At 44.3% G+C, this 27,413-nt stretch overlaps 1 protein-coding gene across 1 annotated transcript in view; it reads left to right on the plus strand.

Annotated features, from left to right (window-relative positions):
- Nucleotides 1-27,413, plus strand: part of LOC149869367 (uncharacterized) — a 306,869-nt gene that overhangs the window by 13,579 nt on the left and 265,877 nt on the right. The window contains exon 2 of the mRNA XM_090040209.1: nt 12,232-12,347. Coding sequence (XP_089896335.1) covers nt 12,276-12,347 — 72 coding nt within the window. The 5' untranslated portion in view covers nt 12,232-12,275. The remainder of the gene's footprint in view (nt 1-12,231; nt 12,348-27,413) is intronic.

Raw genomic sequence — 27,413 nt, forward strand, 5'->3', positions numbered from 1 at the left:
GCCCAGTTTAATGCCCCAATACCAGGGGGTGCTATACATTGCTCCATACCATCCCTATACCATGTCCCATGCTTTGCAGATGGCATCATAAGCAGATCATAACTCTGGCCCAAGGCTGGGCTAGCTCTGCCTCTGGTTGGGCCTCTTTCATTCTACTCATGCACTCCACCCTCTCTCTCAGAGCCTTTTACATACTGCCTCTCACTGGGCCACTCTCAATCCACCCTGTTACTCTTGAGTGACCCCCTGGGTCATCAGGCTTACCTGCTTTCATGCTGGTCCGTGCATGGACAGCACCATTGGGTCACTGAAGCTTCCCTACTCTGAGATACTGACCTTATGATCTTTCCTGGGCGGAGCTCAACCTCTAGCCCCTCACTGGGCAAATTGCTCCTGTTTTCTCACCTGGGGGTTGGCCCAGGTGCTGCCCTTCAGGCTGCCCCTGCAATCCTACTGAGCATACCCCTGGTACAGCCCTTCGGGTCACCCCATTCACCCCTACTCTGTATCCACCAAGACCCAGTTCTTCAGGTGCCACTGTGTACTTTGGATAGGCCACACACAATTTCTGCCCCACTCACTGGGGCCACTCTCTTCCACTGCCCCCTCTTTGAGGCCTCCAGGGTCTTACACCCCTGTGGGGCTCAGGTGCCTTTCTAGGTGTGCCTGTCCCACCCCCCATCTGTTCTCACTCCTAATTACCCACTGGGTAGTGGGGAATGGGGTTATAAGACACCCCTCCCTGCCTTTCACTGAAGTGGCAACTGGCCTGGCATTTCTGGGGAACTACCTTACCATAGGCAGCCCCACTAGGCCATCCTTCCCCAGCAGGGTGCAGTTTCAAGTCATACCCAGGACCAGGAGCCTCCTGCCATCCCCATAGCTCCTGCCCTTATCTCCAAGATGTTCCAAGCAGCAGCTCAGCCATGGGTTGTTATTCTGGCTGCCAGCAGCAGACACCTGCCTCAGTCCTGAGAGCCTGGATCTGAAATGGAGGCAGCTCAGCCTTCTTCTCCTATCCCAGGGCTCTCCTGCAGTCATGTGACTACCTCATTAGAGCTAGCCCACACCTGCAGGCTGCCACATCAAAGATGCCTTGCCACACTTACATTAATCTTTCTTTAAGAAAGTTCAAAATGGAAAGTAAATTTAGCCCATGTGAGACTAGTTTCTGAATAGGTGCTCATCCATTAACATAAAAAGGAACCTGTTCATTGTGTAACCTTGACATATAGTGTACTTCAAATTTTCATATTTTGTAGTTGATTATAGGGGTACTTACAAGTACTTATGCACTTGTCTTCTGCATAGGAAAAGATGTGAATGCGTGTATTTCAACCTTGCAAAATTATTATGAAGCTCTGTCAAGTTAAACACTGTTTTTGTGTAAAATTATTAATACCTTGGTACTGAAGTGAGACGCAGAGAATCTGGGTTTAATTCCTAATTTTCCTGCACATATTGGTAAAGGGACTTTTTCACTTCTCTAACAATTTCTGAAGTAGAAAATTGTGCCTACGTTGGGTCTCATTTCCTCCGTTAACCATAGTACAGCTACAGCAAGGTTGGCACAGCTTTCATTTATCTTAAGTTTCATCTACGATTAAGAACAGTCTTATAGCCTTAAAATTATGGTAGTAGAAAAGCTGTATCTTTCATGATAGTCTTAAACACTGAACAAAGACTATAAAAAGTATTAACTAAAGGTGAATTTGGCAAATAGAATTTTAGACGGGAATCGGTACAAAATACATACAGTATGCTATGTCTCATAAATTACACAGGTTTCTGTGGTCTAGAAAAATTATTCAGAAATGTGGCTATTGTACCCCTGCTTTATCTGTGGCAGGTTAGGGTGCTATGTCTGCCTTGTTGTGTGACAGGGTTGGTTGTAGGTAGGTATAAGTGTTACATTTAGATATATGGTACAAGGTCACCTCAGGAGGTGAAATTACTTTAGATTGATGAAGGGTTAATCTGACTTAGCAAAAGTCCGCATGCATTCACGGCATAGCCTGGGCTGGAAAACCCCTGATCAAGGTATTTTTCACCCCTTATTTCCCTCTCATTGGACCTACCACCATTGCTTCCCTCCTAACAAGTTATTTACCTTGGGTTGTTCCAGCAGCTGCTAATGCCTGCATGCACTGTTTCTAGTTCAGGTTTAGTTAGCTTAAAGCAGGGGCAGGCAAAATACAGCCCACAGGCTGGATCTGGCTCGTGAAGCCATTCTGTCTGGCCTGCAAGGTCCCTAAAATTTAGAAAATTAATATTTATCTGCTCCTGGCTGTCCGTCAAGATGACAGGAGCCAGCAGCAGGACCTAGCAGCAGCAAGGCCACCCCCTCCTTCCCCTCCTCCCCCCTGCTGGAAGCCTCTGCCTAGCAGAGGCTTGGGACCCTGGGGCTATTATTGCCTCCCTGTGCCAGAGAGGGAAATTCAGATAAGAACATATAGACATAGACTTTTGGGCTGGAAGGGACCCTGAAAGATCATCGAGTCCAGCCCCCTGCCCCAGGGGCAGGAAGTTAGCAGGGATCATATGATCCCAGCAAGATAAACATCCAAATGTGTCTTGAAGGCATTCAAAGTGGGTGTTTGAAGCGCTTCCAGTGGCAGTCTATTCCAAAACTTGGGGGCTCAGACAGTAAAGAAGTTCTTCCTTATGTCCAGCCTGAATCGGTCGTGGCAGAGTTTGTGATCATTTGATCTTGTCATCCCTTATAGTTTCATAGTTTCTAGATCATCTAGTCCGACCCCCTGCCATGGCAGGAAAGAGTACTATGGGTCAAATGATCCCAGCAAGGTGTTCATCTAGCCTCTTCTTAAAAACTGCCAGGGTAGGAGCTGCACCACTTCTCTTGGAAGTTGGTTCCAGATCCTAGCTGCCCTGACCGTGAAGTAGTGCCTCCTGATCTCCAGCCTAAATCTACCCTCTGCCAGCTTGTGACCGTTATTCCTGGTTACTCCTGGCAGTGCTTGGGGGAACAGGGACTCCCCCAATGCCTGCTGGTCCCCCCTGACTAGTTTATAACAGGCCACTAGATCTCCCCTCAGCCTTCTCTGTTGGAGACTGAACAGGTTCAGGTCCCTCAGCCTCTCCTCATAGGGCCTGCCCTGCTGTCCCCTGATTATGCGAGTGGACCCTCTCGATGCTGTCCACATCCCTCTTGAAGTGCGGTGCCCAGAACTGGATGCAGTACTCCAGCTGTGGCCTGACCAGTGCCGCATAGATCAGCTCCTTGGACCTGCTTGAGATGCATCTGTGGATGCATGACAAAGTACGGTTGGCCTTCCTGACTGCTTCCCCACACTGCCGACCCATGTTCACCTTGGAGTCAATGATGACTCCAAGATCCTTTTCTGCCTCTGTACTGACAAGAAGGGAGTTCCCCAACCTGTAGGTATGGTGCCGGTTGTTCCTTCCCAGGTGCATCACTTTGCACTTGTCAGTGTTGAATCCCATCCTGTTCTCATCCGCCCACCCTTGTAACCTGTCTAGGTCCAACTGTAGCCTATTGCTCCCTTCTAGAGTGCCCATATCCCTCCACATCTTAGTGTTATCAGCAAATTTGAACAGGGTGCTTTTCACCCCCTCGTCCAAGTCACTGATGAAGATATTGAACAGTGCAGGCCCCAGGACCGAGCCCTGCGGAACCCCACTGCCCATGTCCTTCCAGGTTGAGAAGGACCCATCCACTACCACCCTCTGGGTGCGGCCCTTGGGGTGCTCTGGTGAACAGATGTTCACCCAGATTGATGTCCTATATCTTGACTTCAAAAAAGCCTTCCATCTGGTATGCCATGATCACCTCTTGGCAAAACTGGCCAAATATGGTCTTGGGTCCACCACAATCTGCTGGCTGGGAAGTTGGGTCTGTGGTCGGACCCAGGGGGTAGTAATTGAAAGAAGTCAATCATCATGAAACTATGAAACTCTCATGGTGCCCTGTGATAAGTGGGGTCTCCCAAGCCTCTGTCCTTGGACCCATATTGTTCAACGTCTTCGTTAATGATGTGGACATTTGTGAGAGAGTGCTTATGCTAAGCAAGGCCTAGCATTAAAAAAAATGCACTAAAACTCCCAGAATGCTTCAAGGAGGTTGAGGAGTCAGCGATTGACATTCTGGTAATCACTTTCTGACCCTTAGATGAAAATACTGAACTTCTGACCTTTAAACAAATGATAAAAATAGCAGACATGCTGCTTACATTGTTAAGAATAGGAAACTGCATGGCTAAACCGCAATGACGAAAAAACAACCGCATATTATGTCAGTTTTGACATTTTAACCCTGCAAAAACCAGCAAAACATATAGATGAATAATGTATTTAGGTTATAGAAAATTAGCATAAGAAATATAAAGGTCATTAAGAATTAACATAAGAAGCGTAATGATTATAATACAAAGCGTATCACCTGATATTATAATATAGATAAGTTAACTAAATAACCAATAGAAGTAAGAATTAGAAATGCATATGTATAAGTGTTATCATATATAACTAATAGTAAAGTTATGTTAGATGCCTCACTTCCACCATGGGGACAGTTTTGTATCTTTTGCCTAAAAAAAGATAAGGGACTCCTTTTAAATGAGCTGTTGACCAGTTCTGAGACTACTGAATCAGGCAGCCGCACCTAGCCTCCGAGTTAGAGAGCAAGGGTTTGATTTGGGAATCTCGTGAACCAACAGACCTCCTTTAGTTTATGACTTTGTGAAACAATAAAAGTTTTAAATTGAACAGGTCTGAGCCTGTGCTTAATTCAGTCCTATATAATTTGGCATCGAGCTCCCACAACATTGGAGTTGGAAGTGGACTGGCCAAGTTCATCGATGATACCAAACTTTGGGGCAAAGCATCCACACCAGAAGACAGGAGGGTGATCCAGGCTGACCTGGACATGCTCAGGAAATGGGTGGACGAGAACCTGATGGTGTTTAACACCACAAAATGCAAGGTTTACCACCTTGGGAGGAAAAACCTGCATCATCCTTATAGGCTCAGCACTACTATGCTGGTTAGCACTACATATGAAAGGGACTTGGGGGTCATGATTGACCATAAGATGAACATGAGCCTGCAATGCGATGCTGCGGCTAGTAAAGCAACCAAAATGCTGGCTTGCATCCATAGATGCTTCTCAAGCAAATCCTGGGACGTCATTCTCCCCTTGGTGAGGCCGCAGCTGGAGTACTGCATCCAGTTTTGGGCTCCACAATTCAAAAAAGGATGTGGAGAAGCTTGAGAGGGTCCAGAGAAGAGCCACGTGCATTATCAGAGGTCAGGAAAACAGACCTTATGATGAGAGGCTGAGAGCCATGGGGCTCTTTAGCCTGAAAAAGCGCAGGCTCAGGGGTGATCTGATGGCCACCTATAAGTTTATGAGGGGTGACCACTAGGATCTGGGGGAACGTTTGTTCACGAGAGCACCCCAAGGGATGACGAGGTCAAACAGTCATAAACTACTGAGAGACTGTTTCATGCTGGACATAAGGAAGAATTTCTTTACTGTCCGAGCCCCCAAGGTCTGGAATAGCCTGCCAGCGGAGATGGTTCAAGCACCTACTTTGAACACCATTAAGAGTAAATTGGATGCTTATCTTGCTGGGATCCTATGACCCCAGCTGACTTTCTGCCCTTTGGGTGGGGGGTGGACTTGATGATCTTCTGAGGTCCCTTCCAGCCCTAATGTCTATGAAATCTATGAAATCAGATCCTGCTGAACACCACTGATAAACTTATAGGTGGCCCCTAGATCACCCCTGAGCCTCTGCTTTTCTAGGCTGAAGAGTCCCATGCCTCTCATCATAAGGTCTGTTTTCCTGACCTCTGATCATGCACATGGCTCTCTTCTGCACTCTCTCAAGCTTCTTCACATCCTTTTTGAATTGTGGAGCCCAAAATTGGGCGCAGTATTTGAGCTGCAGCCTCATCAACCCTGAGTACAATGGGAAAATGATGTCCAGGGATTTGCTTGGGAAGCATCTATGGATGCAAGCCAGCGTTTTGGTCCTTTACTAGCCACAGCATCACATTGAAGGCTTATGTTCATCTTATGGTCAATCATGACCCCCAAGTCTCTTTCCTCTGTAGTGCTAACCAGCATAGTAGTGCTGAGCCTGTAAGGATGCTGCAGGTTTTTCCTCCCAAGATGGTGAACCTTACATTTTTTTGGTGTTAAACACCATCAGGTTCTCAGCTGCTCATTTCATGAGCCTGTCAAGATCTGCCTGGATCACCCTCCTGTCCCCAGGTGTGGATGCTTTACCCCAGAGTTTGGTGTCATCACCAAACTTGGCCAGCCTGCTTCTGACACCAATGTCTACATCATTGATGAAGATGTTAAAAAGTATAGACCCTAGGACAGAGCCTTGAGGGACTCCACTGGTCATAGCACACCACGACAATTGACTTCCATTAACCACCACACTCTGGGTCCTACTGCAGAGTCAAATCCCCAGTTAGCGGATCATGGTATGGTCGAGGCTTCAGATACCCAGTTTTTTCAAAAGCTGATCATGAAATACCAGATCAAAGACTTTTTTGAAGTCAAGATATATGACATCAATCTCTTCTCCCTTTTCCAGGTGGTAGGTCACCTGGTCATAGAAGCAAATGAGATTGGTGAAGCAAGACCTACCTGCAACCAACCCATGCTGGGTATCCCTTAGGATATTGCTAACAGCTAGTCTGTTAAGGATGGCCTCTTTGATAATCTTTTCCAAGACCTTCCCCAGGATAGAGGTCAGGGTGATGGGCCTGTATTTTGCCAGATCTACTTTTGTTCCTTTCTTGAAGATGGGCACCATGTTGGCCTTCTTCCAGTCTTCGGGCACTTCACCAGAATGCCAGGTGTTCTCAAAGATCTGTGCCGGGGCAGAGCTACAATGCTTGCTATCTCCTTGAGTAACCTTGGGTGTAAACCATCAGGGCTGGCTGACTTGAAGGTATCCAGCCTCCCAAGGTGTTCTTTTGATGGAGGATAAGGAGTCTCCCTCCCCTGAGCCTCCCTGACCCACAGTGGGTAGCGGGGTCCCATGGGACTGGTGAAAAACTGATGCAAAGTACCCATTAAGCAAGTTTGCTTTTTCATGGGTGCAGTTGTTCCATCTGGTTTAGTAGGGGTCCAGTGTTGCCCTTGCTTTTCCTCCAGCTCACCACATATCTAAAAAAGGACTTTTTATTTTCCTTGATATTTGTAGCTAGCTGGAGTTGCATCACAGCCTTGGCTTCCTTGGTTTGCTCTCTGCAGGTCTGCTGTCCAAGACCCCTTCCTGGTTTAAGTTAACCCAGCATCCCCCATTATCCCAGATGCTTTGCAGCCCTGGGCTGTGCTGTCTCATCCAGAGAACAGGGCTGGCCTTATCCTTCTGTTCCCTAGCCAGAGCTCTAAAGGAGACTGCAGGTAAAGCAGGGTCTGCCTGGATCCCCTTGACTTTTCTTTCCCTCCCCCCCCCCCTTTTTGCTGTTTGCCTGCTAGGGAGTGGCCATGCTCCCCCTCAGCTCAGCACTCTGGAAGGGAAGGGAGGGCTGGTCTAGCACCCCCTTGCTTATAGCCTGAGTCACTGCAGGCATGTGCCTGCATTTTCTCAGTTCAGAGGGAATGTCTGTACAGTTGCAAACTGGTTCAACCTAGGCAGGTTAGACTAATGTGCAAAGATTGAATCAATTCAGGCTCAGGCTTTTTGAATGCCTGTCCTTAGCCCAGTGGTCCCTTCCAGTCAGTCTTACTTTTTAGTGATTCCATGATTCTATGAAATACTTGTTTGCTAGCCTCCAATTAAAGTGTTTGTCTGTTAGCTATCATTTACAGATTACTTAGTTGGATTTTATAAAATTAAAGTTATCTAATGTTGCATCTATTTTATCTTTATGGGTTGATTCTTGATTGCCTTCAAAAAGGCTCTCATCTACACTGCTTTTATATTTTTTAGCAAGTGTTAGTTAATCAAGCTTCAGAGTTTGGTCAGTACAGTAGGTCTATTTTACAGATATTAATTGAGTCACTGAAAGCTTATGAGACTTTACCTAAGGTCATATTGTAAATTGTTGGAGGGGGAAACAAATGTTGGGCATTGATTCCCTTTGTTTCTGAATAATAGCCTGATTCTGCAACTGTTATTTTACTATTTCTGTATGTTACTGAAGGTTGCATTGTCATATCCTGAACTTCTAGATAATATGTCACAATTGTGATAAGCACATTGTGATTGTTAAGTGTCCCTGGAAAGGGGTTTTACTAGATCAGATTTTTGTTAATTCACCTGTAGAGATGTATGGAGTTTCATGTCATCCTTTATTGTGGATTCATTTTTTGTAAATATTAGATGAAAATATTTAAATTTTTTTGTAAAAGAAATTAAACAGATAAAGTTATATGGCATAGTAATGTTTTGAATCTGATCTCATTTTTGGTAATCAGCACTGTACCTCAGAAAGGAAAAAAAAAGGTCAAAAGTAGTATGGAAGTTAAGTGGGCATGAAAAGATTGATTTGGAGAGTGCTTATGCTAATTAGTTTTGGCCTAAAAACCTTTATTTGTAGTATTATCATCTGATATTATTCTTGTTTCCTTTTTTTTTTTCTTTGGAAGTGCTTTGAGAAAGCAGTGCTATCTAAGTTTCTTTTTTAAAAGCCAGTGTTGTTCACAGCTATGAGAAGGGGACTAATCTGATTCTGAATCAAAGTATGTGAAGGATAAAAAAGAAATTTAGCTGTTATTCCCTGCTAACAGAGTAGTAAATAATTTTCTAGTCAGAAGAATTAATGTATTCAAAATTACTACAACCATAAGAAAATTACCAGTTTACCATTATGATGTTCACATCCCAGTAAAGGAAGAGTTTGTTTTTGACTGTTGATGCACTTATACGCTCAGAATTATATACAATCATTAGTAATCTCCAGATTTGCTCTGGAAGTGCGTGGCATGGTGGCTTCTTTAATTTTGGAGCTTCCCCCGTACACTCCCTGCTCCTAATTGATGGAGGGGTTCTGTTGCTTGCTGCCTGTGTCTGATGCTTGGGAGGCAGGAACCATGGTTTTAAATACACTGTGTTTTTTGTCTCCTGCTATCAGGCGCAGGTGGTGAGCAGCAAGTGACGAGGAGTCTCCACTTCTCAGTGGCAGAGGGGCACATGGGGGAAACTCCAGAATTAAAGAAACTGCCAAACTGTGCACTTCCAGATTTGAATTCTGGAGATCCTTAACAATCATCCACCAATAATGGTGGATGCCGGTAAGGGTAGTGAATAAGGGATAAATTACTCTATATATTTCTGGTTCAGTGCTCTTGCTGTAAATCATCCTCCCCTGCCATTGTTGGAAGCAGGATACTAGGCTAAATGGACCATTGATCTGACCAAGTATAGTACTTCGTATGTTCTGCATATCCAAAAACATGCATATACTTCTGAGCAATGGGTGGATTGAATTTAGGGAAAGCTCTGTTGTATTCTAATCTCAAAAGTAACTTGGATCACATTGATATTGCATCAGAACAATGTTTTATAGTCTCTGCCAATTTAAAAATCAAATTGCTGTTAGACCTTATAGAACAACACATTTGACTGACAGGGATGGCTGTTATAGATGGATGTGATGTTTTCTCTCTGTGTAACAAGGTTTTTGACTGACAGTTTAACAATGGTACAATTTCTATCCCATATATTCTAAATGATTATTATTGCAGTACAAAACATTTTTGCACTAGCTGTGTATAGATAACATGTATACTTTTTGTGTAGTAACATTCAAGAAGATGGGTTTTTGAAATCTTAGAGATGGTAACAATTAATGAACGCTCTATCTCTCACTTATAACCAATGTCAAGCATTGCTATTGTGGTACATGGTGATGTGGAAAACATTCAGTACTTATCTCCCAATGGAGGATCAGCACAACTCCTTGACACATGCTACACACAGGATGAAATAAATCTCTTTTAAGAAATATTTCTATCACTCTCCAACCAAAGGGTACTTTTGCCTCCGTTTAATCCCTTTCTCAATGATGCATTTCTCTGTATCACTTTAAATTCAATTTTAATTTGAAAAGTGACTATGTAAAAGTGGTGCCTCTTTTATGTAACAGAAGTGCTCCCTATGTTGCATCCCAAGGTGTAAGGTTTTTCATTTGAAGCATAGCTGGAGAAGTGGAAAATAATCTTTTGTTCTTTTTCATTTCTTATTCCTTTCCCTAATAGGCATCTCTTCCCTAGATTATTCACTATGGCCTCTGGCAGATGTTCAGGTAAAGGCCTAATGAGATCTGATGCGCATTCCCAACAATTGCACCTCTTGTCATGCTACTTGTGCACAGCAGGAAGCATGACTGTGGGATCAGGGAGCAGATCACAGTCACTCGGTATTGCCAGTGCAGCAGAAAGTATACATGTACGTTAATAAGAATCCTGCCTGTATTTAAGATTATTAGGCTCTTCTAATTAGAAGATCCCTCCCATGACATGGGCCTATGCCATAAAGACTGCTGCACCACAGAAACAGCCTGTGTACAGATGTGCCATCCCGCCCCCTCACCTCCCATCATGTACCCACTGCTGTGCACATATTGCAGGGGTTCCCATATCTGCTCCCTCCCAGCCCTGCGTGGAAGCTGGGGAAAGGATGGAGAGCCTGGTGGCAGCAACAAAAAGCAAAGGAGGGAGTGCTGCTCAGACCAGGAGGCCAGGAGCCTCAGCGTAAATCCTCAGTTTAGGCTTAAATGCCAGTTGGACGACTTGGTTTTACACTTCAAGACTTTCCAGAGTGAGTTGGGATGGACGCTGTCAGATCCTTTTTATGAATGTTGGGAAGTTTCAGATGAGCAGTTTTTGGTGTTTTTAATTCCCCTTGATTATGTGCTGAGAAAAAAACTGGTTGTTATGTAGTCTTTTAGGTAGGAATCCAGCCAACTCTTCCCTGAGCTTTTTTGCTCACCTATGGCCTTTATTTTAAATAAAAAGATGTTGCAGAGGACTCTACCTATCACTGAATGGACTGTAACATCTTGATAGTTCTTACCATTTCTTAGGTCACTTTTTCTGGCATTTTGCTTCTTAATGCCATTTTCCTGTTGTTCTGGAGGATTTGCCTGGCTTTATACTTCGAAGAGTTCAGTGATTTTTTTTTTTTGATTTTTTTTTAATAATAATCTAATCACTGCAAGCTTTCAACATGTCCTCAGTGACTGTCTTCAACTGTAGATTTACCATTTTTCTTGGTGATATGAGCTATTTAATACTGGGGGTTTTATTTCTCTATCATATTCAGTAAAGTCTTGTGGCATTGGTCTATTTAACACTTCTTGACAGTTTCTACCTATTTCTCTCTCTCTGCTTTTTCTGTTATTAGTCTCTCTCTTATCTTTGGATGTCTACACTACAGGGCTGTTGCCAGCACTATGACTGTTGGGCTTATCCTAGTGAAGTTGCAGCACTGTTGGCTGGGGGAGTATTTCTCTAGTAAGAGCTATATACCTCAATTCCCTTAACCAACAGAAGCTGTCTTCTGTTGGTGAAGGCAGGTCCGTGCTAGCATATTTACCTGCCGAACTTTATTGATTATAGGGTACAATATTTTAAACCCATAATTGATGTAACTTTGCTAGACCTTTACAGGTAGGGATATACTGAAATGGTGATTTCACAGTTTTCACGGAAAATGCAAAATCAGGCATTTTTCATGATAATCAGAGAAATCTGAAAAAAAGGATCCCTGCAAAAAAGCTCCCTGGGCAGTAGCCAAGATGGCTGCTGCCTTCCTTGCCCCCTCCCCCCACCCCCTGCTGCTGATTGGGCAAAGGGACTGTGCTCATGCAATCTCTCAGCCCTGCAGCCCAGGCAGACAAGGACAGGCCCAGCCCTGCATTTTTAAATTTGCAGCTATAGCTGCCCAGCCTGGCTGGGCCTATTCCAAAGTTAAGTGGGTACAGTGGAGGATGGGGCCAGGGGTAGCATGGCTTGACCCAGGAGGGCAGTATGTCTGGGTCATGGCTGGGTGGGTGGGGTTGGGCCAAGGGAAGCAGAGCTGGGGTGGAGCAGGTGGGGTGGGAGGGGATGACTGTGGCCTGGCTGGAAATCAGTTTTTGGAAATCAAGGCCACACTTGCTTTCTCCATTCTGTTTTCTGTGAAGTTTTTTGAAACTAAGCAGATGTCATGCTACACTGTTTTATTAATCAGAATATGTAGTCAGTAGAAGACTTTATTTTTAATCTCATTACTTTAGTTAATGCTGCAAGGACACATTGAAAGCATACCTCAAGAAAACAGATGTTGAGCTCAAGAGCTGTCGACCGACCCCTGTGGTGCTGCAACCTCAACAGAGTGGCATCCTATTTCAAGGTAAAGCATCTTGTGCTCGAAGCAGAGAAGAGAGAATGGAGGAAGGAAAAGGAGAGAAATCCTGGCTTACAGCCTACTTTCCCCTGGGGAAAAAACTGCAGCTTCTGTGGGCGGGTCTGTGGCTCAAGGACTGGATTCTTAAGTCACCTCAAGACCCATCAGTGAGATGTGGTAGAGATAATACTTGAATCAAGGGATTCTGGTGACTTTAGTTGTCTTGTAAATACCATTGTATAATTGTCTTTTTTCATTTTAGCTTCAGTTAGAGGGATAACATTGCTTTATTTGTATAGTAAGCTTCTGAGTACAATCTTTGGTGTAAGATACGTGGTTTATTAAATGTTAAACAATAGAATAATCATTCCATTATTTATTAAAAAGCTTGTTTGTGCTTTGGAAAAAAGACAAGATAAACTCTAGATTGTAAGTTCTTTATTTTCCCTATCATTCATTTGGGGTAACATGGAGTTATAAAAATTGCATTACAGTTACTTCATGGATTTTGACTTTGCCCATGTGGACTAAAAGATTCTTGAGGTCCCTTACCCTATGATTCTCCTGCTCTGTAATACTGAGTAAACAAAATATCCACTGCTAGTCTAGAAATCAGTTTATGGAAGGATTTGAATAACAAAAGATGGTTGTTTGGCAAACAAGCTTTAAATAGTACAAGAACCTGGAATTTTTCTTGGTCAGTGTCCAAAATCTATATCCATAGGAAACTGGGTTGTTAATCCATTACAGACCCCTTAATCTTTAATTCCATCTAAACTTCTAATAAAAGTAAGAAATCTCTTTTGTTTTCCAACAGCTGGTTGGGGCCACTCTTTCAAAAGGTTTGACTGTTCTGTTTAGTAACTTTTACTTTAATAACTGAAGTTAATAAATATTAACTTATATTGGCATATGCATTTGTTACGACTGTTTAGAAAAAATAAAATTTTAAAATGTGTAGCAAATTGATCTACTGAGAGGGAAATGTTGATTTTGACTAGAAGTAAATACTGATGTTTTGAAATAGATGATTCTGTGCTCGCCTTTTAAAGCTTTAATTTTATGCACATTAATCTCATTGCAGGTAAAAATATGAATTCTTAAATCCTACATAAATGATCTAAGTGACAAGAATAGAATATTTATTCAAACAATTGAAGATTCTGAAAGAGAAGCCAATGACAATTTCTCATTTGAAAGTTAGACTACTGAGAGCTGACCAGATAATTAATGTAAGCGCATTAGTACTGACTTGCTGTATATAAACTCATTTGGAAAATTTTTATTGTGGCTAAAACTTGTTGGGTTTTACAGTTTAGTAAAACAGGGAGGTATTTTTATATTTTTTTGTTGAAATGTATATATAACATAGTTTTTTTGCTTTAAAAGTGGACTGGCAATACTGATCTGAAAAATATTCACTGAATCAAATTAAATTAACCACAATTCTTCATATATTTCTCAACCCTCTTCTTGGCATTTCAAGAACATTTGTTGTATTATATTTTAAAATGAAAATAAGAGCTTTAAGAATGCTTCAAGGCCTTAGAGACCTACCATATAGTCAGGGACTAAAGAAGTTCATTGTAGTTAGTATAACAAGGAACACAGAAGTGACTTGGGTCAAGTCTAAAATACATCTAGTTGGGAAGAAAATTTAGGATAATAGAGAGTTTTTTAATCTCTCAGGCTGCATCCACATGTTCATGGATGTTTGGTTCCATAGGGACAACTAGTGGCAGCGCACCTTGTGCCGCTGCTAGTTGTCCCCAGGGACATGCCCTCTGGCATATGTGGCAAGTTACCCTGGGTAGGGTAGGGAAGGCTGGGGTGAGCACTGGGCTGGCCCCAGCAGCCTTACCTGGGGACCTGTGGGCCTCCTGGGGTTGCAGCAGTCATGATCCTGCTGTGTGGAGAATCTCACACTCTTGGCAGTGTCATTCATAGTGAACAAGCCTGAGACAAACCACTGTGTGAACCTGAAGTCCTCAGTGGTGAATTAGGTGGAAGAAGTTGTCAGAATTTCAGTAGCTGTAAAGATGGAAGAAAGCTGCATCAAGATGGAGGTCTCCTGTTGTCTAGGGTTCTCTTTTGCCACTGGGCTTACATCTCCAACTTGTCAAGGGCATGTAGTTGTTGTTTCTACATACCAGCTTCTTCATGTTATAGTCACGGAAAGGCCTCTACCACTGGAAACACATGGTCTCCTGTACCAACCTCCAAAATGGATGAGTGGTGACAGCCAGGACTAGTAAATCCAGGAGTCTCCAGCCACAAATCTGCATGCAGACAGTGGTAGCCTGATGGTCATCTTGCACCTGGGTTAAGACAGGGTGTAATTTGGCAGCTGCTACTATGACTGAGCAGTCCTATTTAGGATCCCCTCTGCTCCCTACACATGGCAAAGAGGCTAGAACAAGTGCCCTAAACCTAAGCTGTCTTACCTGCTTTTGACTGGATAACTGTGTCCAGTGGGATCACTCTTCTCTGCAGTCAAAAAACTGAGAAGAAGACATTGCTTTTCACAACTTGGAATGAGTAACAGCATGACTCAAAAGGAGATGCTTAGGGAACTGGACTTATTTAGTCTGCAGAACTGAAAATTGAGAAGAGATTTGATAGAAGCCTTTAACAACCTGAAGAGTCATCACAAAGAAGACAGATCTACAATGATCTCAGTGGTAGCAGATGACAGAAACAAGAATAATGATTTCAAGTTGCAGCAAAGGAAGTTTAGGTTGGGTATTAGCAAAAACTTTCTCACTAGGAAGGTGGTGAAGCACTGGAAGGAGTTACCCAGAGAGGTGTTGGAATCTCCATTCTTGGAAGTTCTTAAGGCCCAGCTCAACAAAGCCCAGCCTGGAATGATCTAGTTGGGAATGGCTCAGCAGGGTATTGTACTAGATGACCTCCTGAGGTCCCTTCTAACCCTAATTTTCTATGATTCTATGAATGTTTGCATAAAGAAGAGCTGCCATTATCTCCAGGGCACTAGCAAAATACAACATCGAAATTGCAGCTTGGAGGATCAGCTGAGGGAAGAGGGTGGAGGCTGCACTTTTTTCTGGAAGGGAAAACTGGTGCAGGGCAGACACATCCATGGTGTCAGCTTTGCCATCAAGACTTCATAGATTCATAGACATTTGGGCTGGAAGGGACCTTGAAGATCATCAAGTCCAGTCCCCTAACCCAGGGGCAGGAAGTTAGTTTGGATCAAGGGACCCCAGCAAGGTAAGCATCCAGATGTTTCTTGAATGAGTCCAGAGGAGGTACATACACCACTTCTGGAGGGAGTCTATTCCAGGCCTTGGGGGCTTAGACAGTAGAGACAATTTTCCTTATGTCCAGCCTAAAACAGTCTTGGAGGAGTTTATGACTATGGACCCTTGTTATCCCTCGGGGTGCTCTGGTGAACAGATGTTCCCCCAGATCATTATGCACACCCCATATGTACTTATAGGCAGCCATCAGGTCCCCCCTGACCCTGCGCTTTTTCAGGCTGAAGAGTCCCATGGTTCTCAGCCTCTCTTCATAAGGCCTATTCTTCTGCCCTCTGATCTTGTGTATGGCTCTCCTCTGGACTCTCTCAAGCTTCTCGACATCCTTTTTGAATTGTGGAGCCCAGAATTGGATGCAGTACTCCAGGTGCGGCCTCACCAAGGCTGAGTACATTGGGAGGATGACATCCTGAGATTTACCTGAGAAGCATCTGTGGATGGAGTTTCCTGTAGGCATTAACAAACATCTTATGACCCTCTGTTTTAAGCTTAGTAACAACTAGTACCCGGTCTTCACGAATGTGTATGCCCCAATGCTTGAGACTGACAATGATTTCAAAGAGCAGTTCTACTCTAACCTTGATCACATGCTGGCTAGTCATCAAGGAGGACAAAATCATTCTCTTGTTAACTTCACTGCCAGAGTTGGATGTGACCTGTGGCTATGGAGTGTCACCATTGGGAAGGAAGGATTAGGGAAAGCCTACTCCAGTGGCATCTTTCTTCAGAGAAAATGCATGGAGCCATGGGCTTTTCATCATGAACACCATGTTCAGACAGAGTGACAGATAAAAGAAACATCCTTGCTCTAAGATCAACACCTCCTTGAGTATGTTACTGTTAGAGCCTGTGATCAAATTGATATCTGTATCACGCGAGCCATGCAAGAAGCTGATGGTTGTTGGACAGATCGCTTGCTTGTCAGATCCATCATGAACAGCTGGCTTGCTCCAAAATGCCAAAAACAGCCAAAAGCAATGCAAAGGACTCTCAACACCAGATTACATCAAGATCCAAAGGTCTGTAAGAAGCTTCAACAGTGTCTCTGTCCTGTTCACAAAGGCGACATTGGGAAACTTTGGAAGAGGTTTAAAGCTGTCATCCATGTGGGCTCTGCTAAATCCATTGGCTATATCCCCTAATGACATCAAGACAGGTTTGAGAGCAACACCAATATCCAAGCACTGCTGCACTGGAAGAGAAGGACTCATTCTGCTTGTCAAGATGACACCTTGGCCAGGTACAGATGTTTAAAAAGCCCATGGTGGAAGCAATCTAAGTTATGTGCTTTACTCTAAGAGCTCTAGGGTAGTTCAGGAATGAACACAACACACGTTCATCATTTGGTGGGGAGGGTACACAGGATGCCTGTACTGGCTGAGGTCTGGGGCACTCTTGCATGCCTGCCAGCATGCCCCGCTGGCTCCCTGGGCTGCTGGAGACTCCTGAGTGCAATCGAATAGGAAGGCCACCCCTGATTAGTTGTCGGGCCCTGGGGAGCAGTCTCCACACCCCTGCTGCTTGTCAGCCACAGGAATCTGTCAGCTTCAGTCAGGCAGGGAAGGGGGGAATGCTGGTGCCTGCATACCTTCATCTGTATCTGTGCATGACAGAGCAGCAGGAGGAGGGGAGACTGCTCACTAGTATTTACACCCCACCCCTGCCTGGCTGTGGCTGCATCTGTGTCCTGGTGTCTGTGTCCTTGCACAACAGAGCAGCAGGAGAAGGTGTAATTGCCTCCCTGAATGAATGGGCATTGGCATTCCCCTGCCATGCTTGGCTGCACCTGACAGCTGGCTGGAGGCAGAAGGTGGGGCTAGGGATAAGCAAGGATGCAGCATTGCCCCAACTCTGTTCTCCATATTTTTGACAGTCATATTAGTTCTTATTAAGGATCACCTTTCTTCTGTAATTGACACTGAATACTGAATGGATGAAGGGCTCTTCAATCTGGGATGTTTTTGCTCAAAGACCGAAGTATTCAAAACAGCTAGCCTTGACCTTCAATATGCTGATGACTGTGTGTGCCATCCTTGTGCACGCTGAGAAAAAGCTCCAGACTGTACTGGATCTTTTTGGAGAAGGCCCAAAGTTTGGGCCTTTCTCTCAACATTGAGATGACTAAATGCTCTATCAACCTGCCCCAACCCATGAGTGTGATCCCTTTCCCCAAATTACCATTGAGGGAAAGACTGGTAGTCGAGCACTTTTCCTGCCTCAGTAGCTACCTCTCTCAGAGAGTGACAAAATGATGAGGAGATCCAGCACAAGATCCAGTGCGCAAGTGCCTCCTTTGGGGAGTTGCTTCGGTGAGTCGTTATTCATCACAATCTCCAGAAAGATACCAAGATCCAAGTCTACACTTCAGCCATTATCTCTCCTCTCCTCTAAGGATGTGTAACCTGGGTCACCTACCATTCTCATCTCAAGAGCCTGGAGAAGTATGACCAATGATGCCTCCAGAAAATTCTCCACCCATCACATGGGAAGATTGCCACCCAAATGTTGGCATCCGTGTTGAAGCCAGCATTACTGGCATTAAGTCAGTGATCCATAAGCACCAACTTTGCCAGACTGGACATTGGATGTCATTGCCTGACTCTTGATGTTCACCTTGCAGGGAGGATGCTTAAGTCGCGACATGATAACAGTTTTCAGATATCTGAAGGGTTGTCATAAAGAAGAGGGGAGAATGCCTTTTCTCCCTTGCTACAATGCTCCAATGGCTATCAGGAAAATGTCTTCACCGTTAGAGCACTGAGGCAGTGGAACAGACTGCCTAGGGATGTTGAAGAATCTCCATTATTGAAGGTGATCAAGAAGAAGCTGGATAAGCATTCATCAGGGATGATCTAGGAGTGGCCTTGCCTGTGCTCTGCTGTGGGTATTTCCCATGCTTCTGGGCTCTGGTGGTCACTGCGTGGGGCTGAGAAGCAATTTTTTTTCTTCTGTTGCTAGACATAAGGTGAGGAGTGAGCAGTGGAGGTGGTTTTACCTTTTTTGGAAGCATGGGGCATTGGTTGTAGCTGAAGTTGGGGATTTTGAGTAAGGTATGCTAATGTTCCTGCTGGGACTACAATCTACAGGTTCCTGGCTAGGGTATCTTGTGCCTCCACTCAGGGTTAGACCACTCTTCACTTTTTACCCTGTAGTCAGATTGGTACAACAATGGGGGTTGTTCCTTTTTCCTCCAGCAGAGGAATGTGGCCCTTTTCTCTGGATCTTTTGAGTGTTATTTTGACAACCCTTGCAGCAGCAGGAAACTGATCACAGTTGTCCACCTGCTTTACCTGTGGCAGGTAGAGGGGAGGGGGCCGTCCCTTGTGGTTGTGTGATGGAGTTGACTGTAGTTTTAGTAATAGGTTAGACAAGGATTTTCATGGGATGGTTTGGATACGGATGATCTTGTCTCTGCAGAGGGTTGGACTAGATGACGTTCTGAGGTTTCTTACAGCCTTATTTTCCTGTAATTCTATCATTCAAGAGAATTTTTTTCTCTTTTCTGGAAAACTAACTATCTGAATTGCATAGTGGGAATATGTCAAGATTATTTTACAAGATTTCAGTGATACTGCTGTTGCTATACTTACCTTATGCTAACAGAGATTTCTTTCTTATGAAGTCACTGGGGATAATTGTTCCTGTCTCATTTAAAAACAGCAGTTTCTGAGTGTTTTCTTTTTCTCCAACAGAACTAGTTACTTAAGCTTTCATAAATTGAGCTCAGAGTAGAAGTTAGAAAATGTCTCTTCAATACTTACTGATAGCAACTCCTGTTATGATCGTCTAAAAATAATCTTAATCCTTATGTATAGATTGAGATTCTTCGTGGTTCTTGTGACTAAAACAGAACATTCCTTAGAGAGAGGTTTGACTCAACAAGCATTCATACAAGGACCATGTCACAATGTAGTTATTTCAGGTACTTCCTAAATCTGGACTCTTGGGCAGTATTATTCTCCCAAATGAAGGCATTTTAAATGAAGTTAGAAAAGAAGACTGGAAAGTAACAGAAATCCATTGCACTCCTTCATGTGAAGCAACTTTTAACATACTTAGAATTTTCACCATGTTTGTAAAATACATTAGGATTCTTGGACTGAGTGTGTTAGGTAAGTGCCAACATACTATTTATTGTAGTTTTCTTTGCCTCAAGATCTCTTTCTCTTCTATAAATCCAAGCCCAGAGACTATGTAGAATAACTACTGATCAAGCTATTAAGGAAATTCCAAGGGATAAAAAAGCATGGAAAGATATATTCTTTTTGCTGTTCCTTCAAAGATTCAAAATTACTTTAGAAACTGTTAAATAATAACAACTGACAGGTGTTAGGCCATTTTATGCTGCTGAATCCAGGAAATACTTCCCTACCTGTTCCTTTTAGAGGTCTTTCATAGATTCATAGTTTGGGTCAGAAGGGGCCTCTGCAGATAATGGAGTCCGATCCCCTGCCCTGCGTAGGAAAGAGCCCTGGGGTCAGATGACCCCAGCCAGGTGCATATCTAGCCTCCTCTTAAAGACCCTTCAAGGTAGGGGAGAGCACCACCTCCCTTGGAAGCCCATTCCAGATTCTCGCAACCCTTACCGTAAATGAGTTTTTCCTGATGTCTAACTTAAACCTGCTGTCTGTGAGTTTGTGGCCGTTGTTCTTAGTTACTCCAAGGGGTTGCCTGGTAAACAGAGCACCTTCTATTCCTTACTGCTCTGCCCCCCCCCCATGAATTTGTAGGCAGTCACAAGATCACCTCTCAGCCTTCCCTTGTGGTGGATGAAGAAATCTAGGTCCCTCAATCTCTCCTCATAGGGCTTTGCCTGAAGGCCCCTAACCATACGAGTAGCCCTTGTCTGAGGTTGTCCACATCCCTTTTGAAGTACAGTGCCCAAAACTGGATGCAGTATCCCAAATGCAGCCTGACCAATGCCGCATAGAGGGAAAGTATCATATCCCTGGACCTGTTGTCATGCACCTGCTAATGCATGATAAAGTGCAGTTAGCTTTACTGATTGCTTCATCACATTGATAACTCACATTTATCTTGGTGTCAGCAATGACTCCAAGATCCCTTTCCACTGCTGTGCTGCTGAGAAGGTCCTCCCCTAGCCTGTAAGCATGCTGGTGTGATGCCTTCTCCCTAGGTGCAGTACCTTGCACTTGTCCTTGTTCTGTTCTGCCCACTTTTCCAACCTGTCCAGATCTGCCTGGATTCATTCTCTACCCTCTGGTGTGTTAACTTGAACCCCTAATTTGGTATTATCAGTGAATTTGGACAGAGTGCTTTCCACACCCTCATCCAAGTCACTGATGAAGACATGGAACAGCACACGTCCAAGGACCAAGCTCTGTGGGACTCCACTGCCCATATCTTTCCAGGTCGATACTGACCCATCCACTACCACTCTCTGGGTGCAACTCCTAAGCCAATTTGCCACCCACCTGACTGTGTAATCATCTGTGTCACAGCTGCTCAGTTTATCTGTGAGACTAGGATGAGATATAATATCAAAGGCTTTGTTAAAATCCAAGTAGATGACATCTACCTGGATTCCTGCATCTAAATATTTTGTGACCCGGTCATAAAAAGAAACATGGTTAGTCAGGCAGGACCTACCTGCTATGAATCTGTGCTGGTTGTCCTTTACCATTGTTTTTTCCCACTGGACTCCCACAAATGTGATCCTTAATAATTTTTTCAAAGGTTTTCCTGAGGATAGAGGTGAGACTAACCTGTCTGTAGTTACCTGGATCCTCCTTCCTCCCCTTCTTGAAAATAGAGACCACATTGGCCCTTTGCCAGTCTCTGGGACCTGACTTGAGCATGAAGAGTGCTCAAACAGCAGTGCCAGTGGTCAATTCCTTCAGCACCCTTGGATGAAGATCATCTGGGCCTGCTGACTTAAATACATCCAGCCCTTCGAAGTGTCCCTTCACTAAGTTGGTGCTAACAGTTGGTGGGCTGGTTTCCCTTTTGTACCTGTCCATGATCCAGTTGGAAGAGTTGTCCTGATCCGTGTTCAGTAATACAGAGGCAAAAAACTCATTGAAGAGCTCAGCCTTGTTCCTCCTATCTGTTCCTAATTGCTCTAGTTTATCCTGTGGGAGCCCTATGCTATCCTGGGCCTTTTTTTTACTCCCTATATACCTGAAGAAGGACTCTTTGTTTTTGTTGCCAGCCTAAGTTCCGTTTCTGCTTTGGCCTTTTTGACTGCCTCCCTGCAGATGCAGGCTAAGTTACGTATACTCCACCTTGGTAGCTACCCCCTGCTTCCACAGCATATATACTTTGTTTTTGCCCCTAGGCTTTCCTAGATTTCCCTGTTCAACCAAGAGGGTTTCTTGGCCCCTTGGCCCCCTTTCTTGCACAATGGGATCGTCTATTTCTATGCTTGAAGGATTGCTTCCTTTCTTGGCTCTTCTGTAGGCAAATACTTGATAATAATGCTTAATTAACTCTACAGTGTATTACTGAAATTATGGTGTAAAGATTAAAATTTGTAAAGCACAACTGTGAAGTAAGTGTTTATTTCCCTTTTTATACATGAAGATGCTAAAAGAACTGGGGAGTATATTCTTTAAAAGTACATGTGTACAAGTATGCTTATTTTTAAGGCTCTGGAAAAAAAGAAGAAAAGAATCCCCACCCAAACCTGATTTGTTGAAGCTGAGATTTCATGTATGTAATGAAATAGTTTTGAGGTTCCAGTTGCTGCAGATTAGCCTAGAGTTGTTGACATTCTAGAGGAAGGCAGGTCTGCTTCTATATGATAGATGAACGGATGTAGATAGGGATGTTTAGTGATATCTGGCTCCACTGTTTATATTACTACCCATAAAGGTGAAATTGCATGTTACACTTAGACCATACTATATCTGTGGAATGCTAAGTGGTGTTAAACTTAGAATGCGCTGTGAGCAGTCACGTCTTAAAGGGTTAATACTATTTCTTGCCTGCACAGCTCTGCTTTGTCACTAGAAGGCTGGTGCACATGGGCTGGTGCTCCTGGTTAGGAGCCAGGATACCTGGACCCTATCCCTGGTCTGGGTGGGGAAGAGGGGCTGGAAGCAGTGCATTGTGAGATGCTGGAGGATTGCAAATTGATCACTTTGTCTCAGACTGAAGTTACCTAACACAAGCTGGATAGCATGGCCCAGCATTAACCCTCACCTGAAGTGGTGTAACTTTGAGATCAGGGAGCACTTAGCTTGGGCTAATAAGCTTTAACATACAGATACTCACATTGTAAGTGCCCTTAGTGTGGTCTAAGTGTGATGTGTAACTTCACTCTTTATCAAGCTAATTGTTGGAACTAAGTTTCACAACAGGGGTGTGTGGCTGTTTTGTCTTGGATTTTTTTAAGGATGCTACCATGGTAACTCAGGCCAGGTTCATGTGGGGGAAAAATGGTAAAACCATGTATGAAAAGAGGCATGATTTTTTGTTTTGTTTTGTTTTTGTTGACATGGCTGTATTGAGAAGACCTCTGATGCATCTGGAGTACTAGTGTTGGAAAAATACATTTGGCAGCTTAATTTATATATTTTGAGAAGCTAGCATAGCTATGCTTGAAGAAATACCTCCTCAGTTGTAATATGTCACATTTATGCTAAGTGGTGGCATAGTTTAAGTGGTAAAGTCTCTCTAGTGTAGACAGGTCCTTAGCATTTGCTCTTAGGGCAGATATGGACTTTCTGTTTGTTTTTAACACAGCTTCTCCAGGATTAAGTATCCTGCTGGCTAGGTCACAAAGAGTGGTAATCTTAATTTTTAGCTGTGCTGTGTGTGAAGCATGTCAGTTCCCAAGTATTGGTGATGCACAGTATGAGTTCCATTTATGGAATAATCTTCTCCCCATGATGGATGCTCTGCTTGACTCTTCCAGGCTAAGAAAGCTGACAATCATGAGAGCTATTAGTTGCCTAGGCATACATTATGACTAGTTTCTCATGTTTGTAGTACAGCAGCTAACTTATTTCAGCATCAAGGTGCATTCTCAGAGCTGTGGAGCTGTCCAAGTAGATCCAGGAAAGGTGCTGGGCTTGTACTTTATATTGTCTTTATGTTGTGAGGTTGAAGGAAACCAGAGTACTGATTTAATCAATCAAATGTTTCTGTTCTGCATTTACAGAAATTTCTCCTTTCACGTACTTGTGGCAATTTTATTGGAAATGAATTTGAGGTAATGCTTAGAACAAAGCTCAGTTAACAGGCAATGACAGCCCTGTTGTAGCACAGACAGTAAGTGGACCTTGTATCTCATTCTGCAATTTAGATGTGTCAGTGGCAAGTTAAGTGCTAATTTTCTTAGACTTCTCTTTTTTTTTGGAGGGTCTGGACATCCTACTTTTCTGCTCATGCATATCTTCATGGGTAGATGGAATTTAGAGAGTTACAAAAAGGGGGAGGTCATCCAGTATAATTTCATGTATTGTGCCCTATTCACATCCCCATGCAGAGAATTTCATTTTAAGAAATTGTTGAAATGAAACTACTGCCATTGCATATTTAGAGGTAGTAGAATGTATGTCACTGCCTTGCTTGCTTAACACATTTTAAGAAGAGTAAAGCTTTGCTTCATGCTCCAGGTCACCATCATCCTTTCTTTCAGCTTTCATGTTTGGGTTAGGTCTTTTGACCTTTGTGATGTTTTTATTGCCATGCCTTGATAAAGGAGACTTATAATAAAGGCATCTTTAGTTTGTGTTAGTTTACCATTACTAGTGTAAGGTGTTTGCTTTTTGCATTCAGTTTTCAGTAGTGTCTAGCGGTAGTAGTAGCCATATACTTTATTTGGTAGAGGTTACAGGTTGTTTTCACCTCTTACCTTGATTATTGATTACTCATAGTGGATTCCCCTTAGGGTGTGATTTATGCTCTGCAACTATCTTGCTCTTTTTTTACAGCCTAGGTCTAACGGTTAACTAAGAAATCTATTTTACAACCAACAGTGGTTTTAATGTATACAGGACCAACTCTGAATTCAAGGCTAATAGCTGTGTTTCTACCTGGGGACTATTTTCTAGAACTTCCTTTCAGACAGAAATGACAACAGGGACAGTCAGTGCTTTCCTTAGGTTAATGGTCTGATGTACCAGAGTGACTCTTCAGTAAGTTTAAAAATGAAATCTCTGGTGATGGAGAGAATTTCAGTATGTCCAGAAATATTTCTGTTCATAATGATTACCCAGCTTACTCACTTCTTAGCAGCATCATGTAGATCAGGGCTGTCAAACTGTTCTGCAGCCTGCTGGCTACCACCTGGATGCCATTCCCCCCATTGCTCCTGCTTTTGCAATGGTGACCATGGTGTCTGGGAAAGGGCAGCATGGATGGAGGGGGCTGGATAAACTCCTATGCCTTGCTGCATAGGAGTATCATAGGGTGAAGGGGAGAAGCCTTGGTCAAGGGGCTTGTGCAGCAGCAGCATGGGGTGGGCTCATGCTGCTCATGTGGCTGTGGGGATTGGGAAGGGGGAAGGTGGTGCAGGTCCTGGGAGCCTGCATATGTGTAGTCTTTGCACATGTGACTGGTGCAGCCCTTGGCTGCTTTGAAGTTGGACAGCCCTGTTGTAAATACTTAGGTGTCCAGCGTACCAGAAACAGAACATTAGTTTTTCTGCTTATTTGTTTTTCCTCAACATTCTTATACCAGTCCAGAAGAATTTATCCTTATAATCAATGAGAGAGAATTGTCAACCCCTCGATTGCTGAGAATTTATAAATATTTTCTTGTTTGTGTTTTTTCATGATTCTATGACATACTGGAGGCAGTGTGGTTTAATGTTTGAGGTGCATGTAACAGGGTGGTAACGGCACTCCCCCCCCCCCAGAAATCTATACTGCAGCATTCTAGGGGCAGTCCACCCTGCGCTTGCCTGTCATGCCTTGCTGTTAATAGAAATATATAGATTGCGAGAGGCTGCCCTGATGTTACTAAGATGACCCCTGACTTATGGCCCTGGGCTTCTGGGCCAATCACACTCCGTGCCTCCTCTACACCCATGCCTCACAAATGGCATCCTACTCCTCATTTCTGGTTGCACCCTAACTCAGGCCCAGACCCTAACTTACTGCACTGTACTCTGGTTCAAGCCCCTCCCTGGGCTCAGGCCTCTCCACTTGGCTGAGGCCTATGGACCCCTGTAGTCCACCTGATTTTCCCTGCTCAGTGCTGTTCTGTTGGTGTGCTCCCCTAGCCTTCCCTCTTCACAGGGTAACCCACAGAGTGGTGGGGGCTGAGGCTTTCCAGCACCCAATCCTCGCCTTCCCTTGGAGTGCTCCTGTGTAGCTTTTCCTGGAGGCTGCCCCACCACCGGCAGCCCCACCACACCAAATGACTTCAGCAGGGTGCAGTTTTCAGACTTACCCAGGACCAGCATCAGGCCTACCTGATTTCCCCACCTTCTTCACTGGGCCTTCCTTATCAGTTCTCTACCTCCCCTGGGCTGGTGGCTGCTGGGCCCTCTGGCTCTAGCTCCATCTCATATCACCTTTACCTGTGGCCCCTACTTGTACTTAGGCCCCTTGTCCTTGAGCCCTCCTCCTCCTCATATGGCTCAATTAGCCATCGTCATCTGAACTGTACTCACCCTGGCCCTTAACTCTCAGCTGTGGTCTCTCTCTGCAGAGACCTTCAGCCTCCCTGAGGCCCTGGCCCCACTATCAGGCCAGTAAAGACACCAGGCATTCCAGCTCTGGCTGCCTCTTGCAGTAGGTTCATACCCTTTGGCTCCTCCTGGGCCCTGGCCCCAGGATAGGCCAGCTGAGGTCATTGAAGTTAGTATACTATCGGTTAGCCCTCTCGTTCATGGGTCCACCTTCTTGGGCTCTCTCATGTATCTCTCCTTCTCTCTACTAGGTTCAAAGTCCTACCAAGGTTGTGCCAGTCCCACTCTCTGGGTTTACCCAGGTCTTGAGCTTGATCTCAGTTGGTCAGGCCCTTCTCTGGGCCCACCTGGTCACTCCCTCAACCTAATGACTCAGTTCTTCTCCCAAGACTGGCTTGGCCTCTCTCTAGGCTCCTTAAGCATGCCATTCCTTCCTCTGGGCAGACCTGCCCCTCACTAGACCTTTTGTATGTGCTGCTCCTTCTGGGCACATCTGGCCCCTCTCTGGGACCTGATTGTTCAGTCCCCTTCTCATCTTGGCCCTTGCTCTCCCAGGGCTGGCCTGGCCTCCTTCTAGGCTTCTTTACTTAGTCTTCTTTCTCCCAGGCTGGTCTGGTCTCTCTATATTCGGCCCTCTTTTCAGCATTGTGGACCCCACACTGGGTCCCCAGGACCCTCCTCCATCCCCATAGTTTCTACTTTAAACCTCTGGTATCTCAGGTGGTATACAGGAGCTGCAGTCTTCTGGCTGGGTGGTGTTGCTCCTCTAGCTCCTCAGATATTACTACCATTTTGCTTCCAGGGTCTGGGTTTATGTCCTGTGTCAACCCAGCCCTCTTCCAGCCAAGCACTCTCCCTGCAGTCATGCAGTGCTTCTGATCAGCTTCACCTGTCAGCCCCTGGATCTGCTGATTAGGCCTGACCCCACTTGCCCATGGCTCCTCAGACTGCCTGACTTCTTACAGTGGCAGGCACATTAGGTGCCCTGCCACAGTGCATAAGAGATTTCTGTTCCTGACTGCACATGATTTACTGCATGGCTTCAGCCGATCATTAATGTGCTTTATAACCAAGTTTTCCTGTATGATAAATGAAACTTAGAATAATATATTTGACCTCCTTTTTTATGCTACTTTGAGTTCTATGTATGGAAGTTCCTAAGTGGAACACAATGCTAGCATTTATGTTGCA

This window comes from Crocodylus siamensis, chromosome 3, assembly GCF_052110815.1.
Source record: "Crocodylus siamensis isolate JL-2025a chromosome 3, ASM5211081v1, whole genome shotgun sequence".
Lineage (NCBI taxonomy): Eukaryota > Metazoa > Chordata > Crocodylia > Crocodylidae > Crocodylus > Crocodylus siamensis.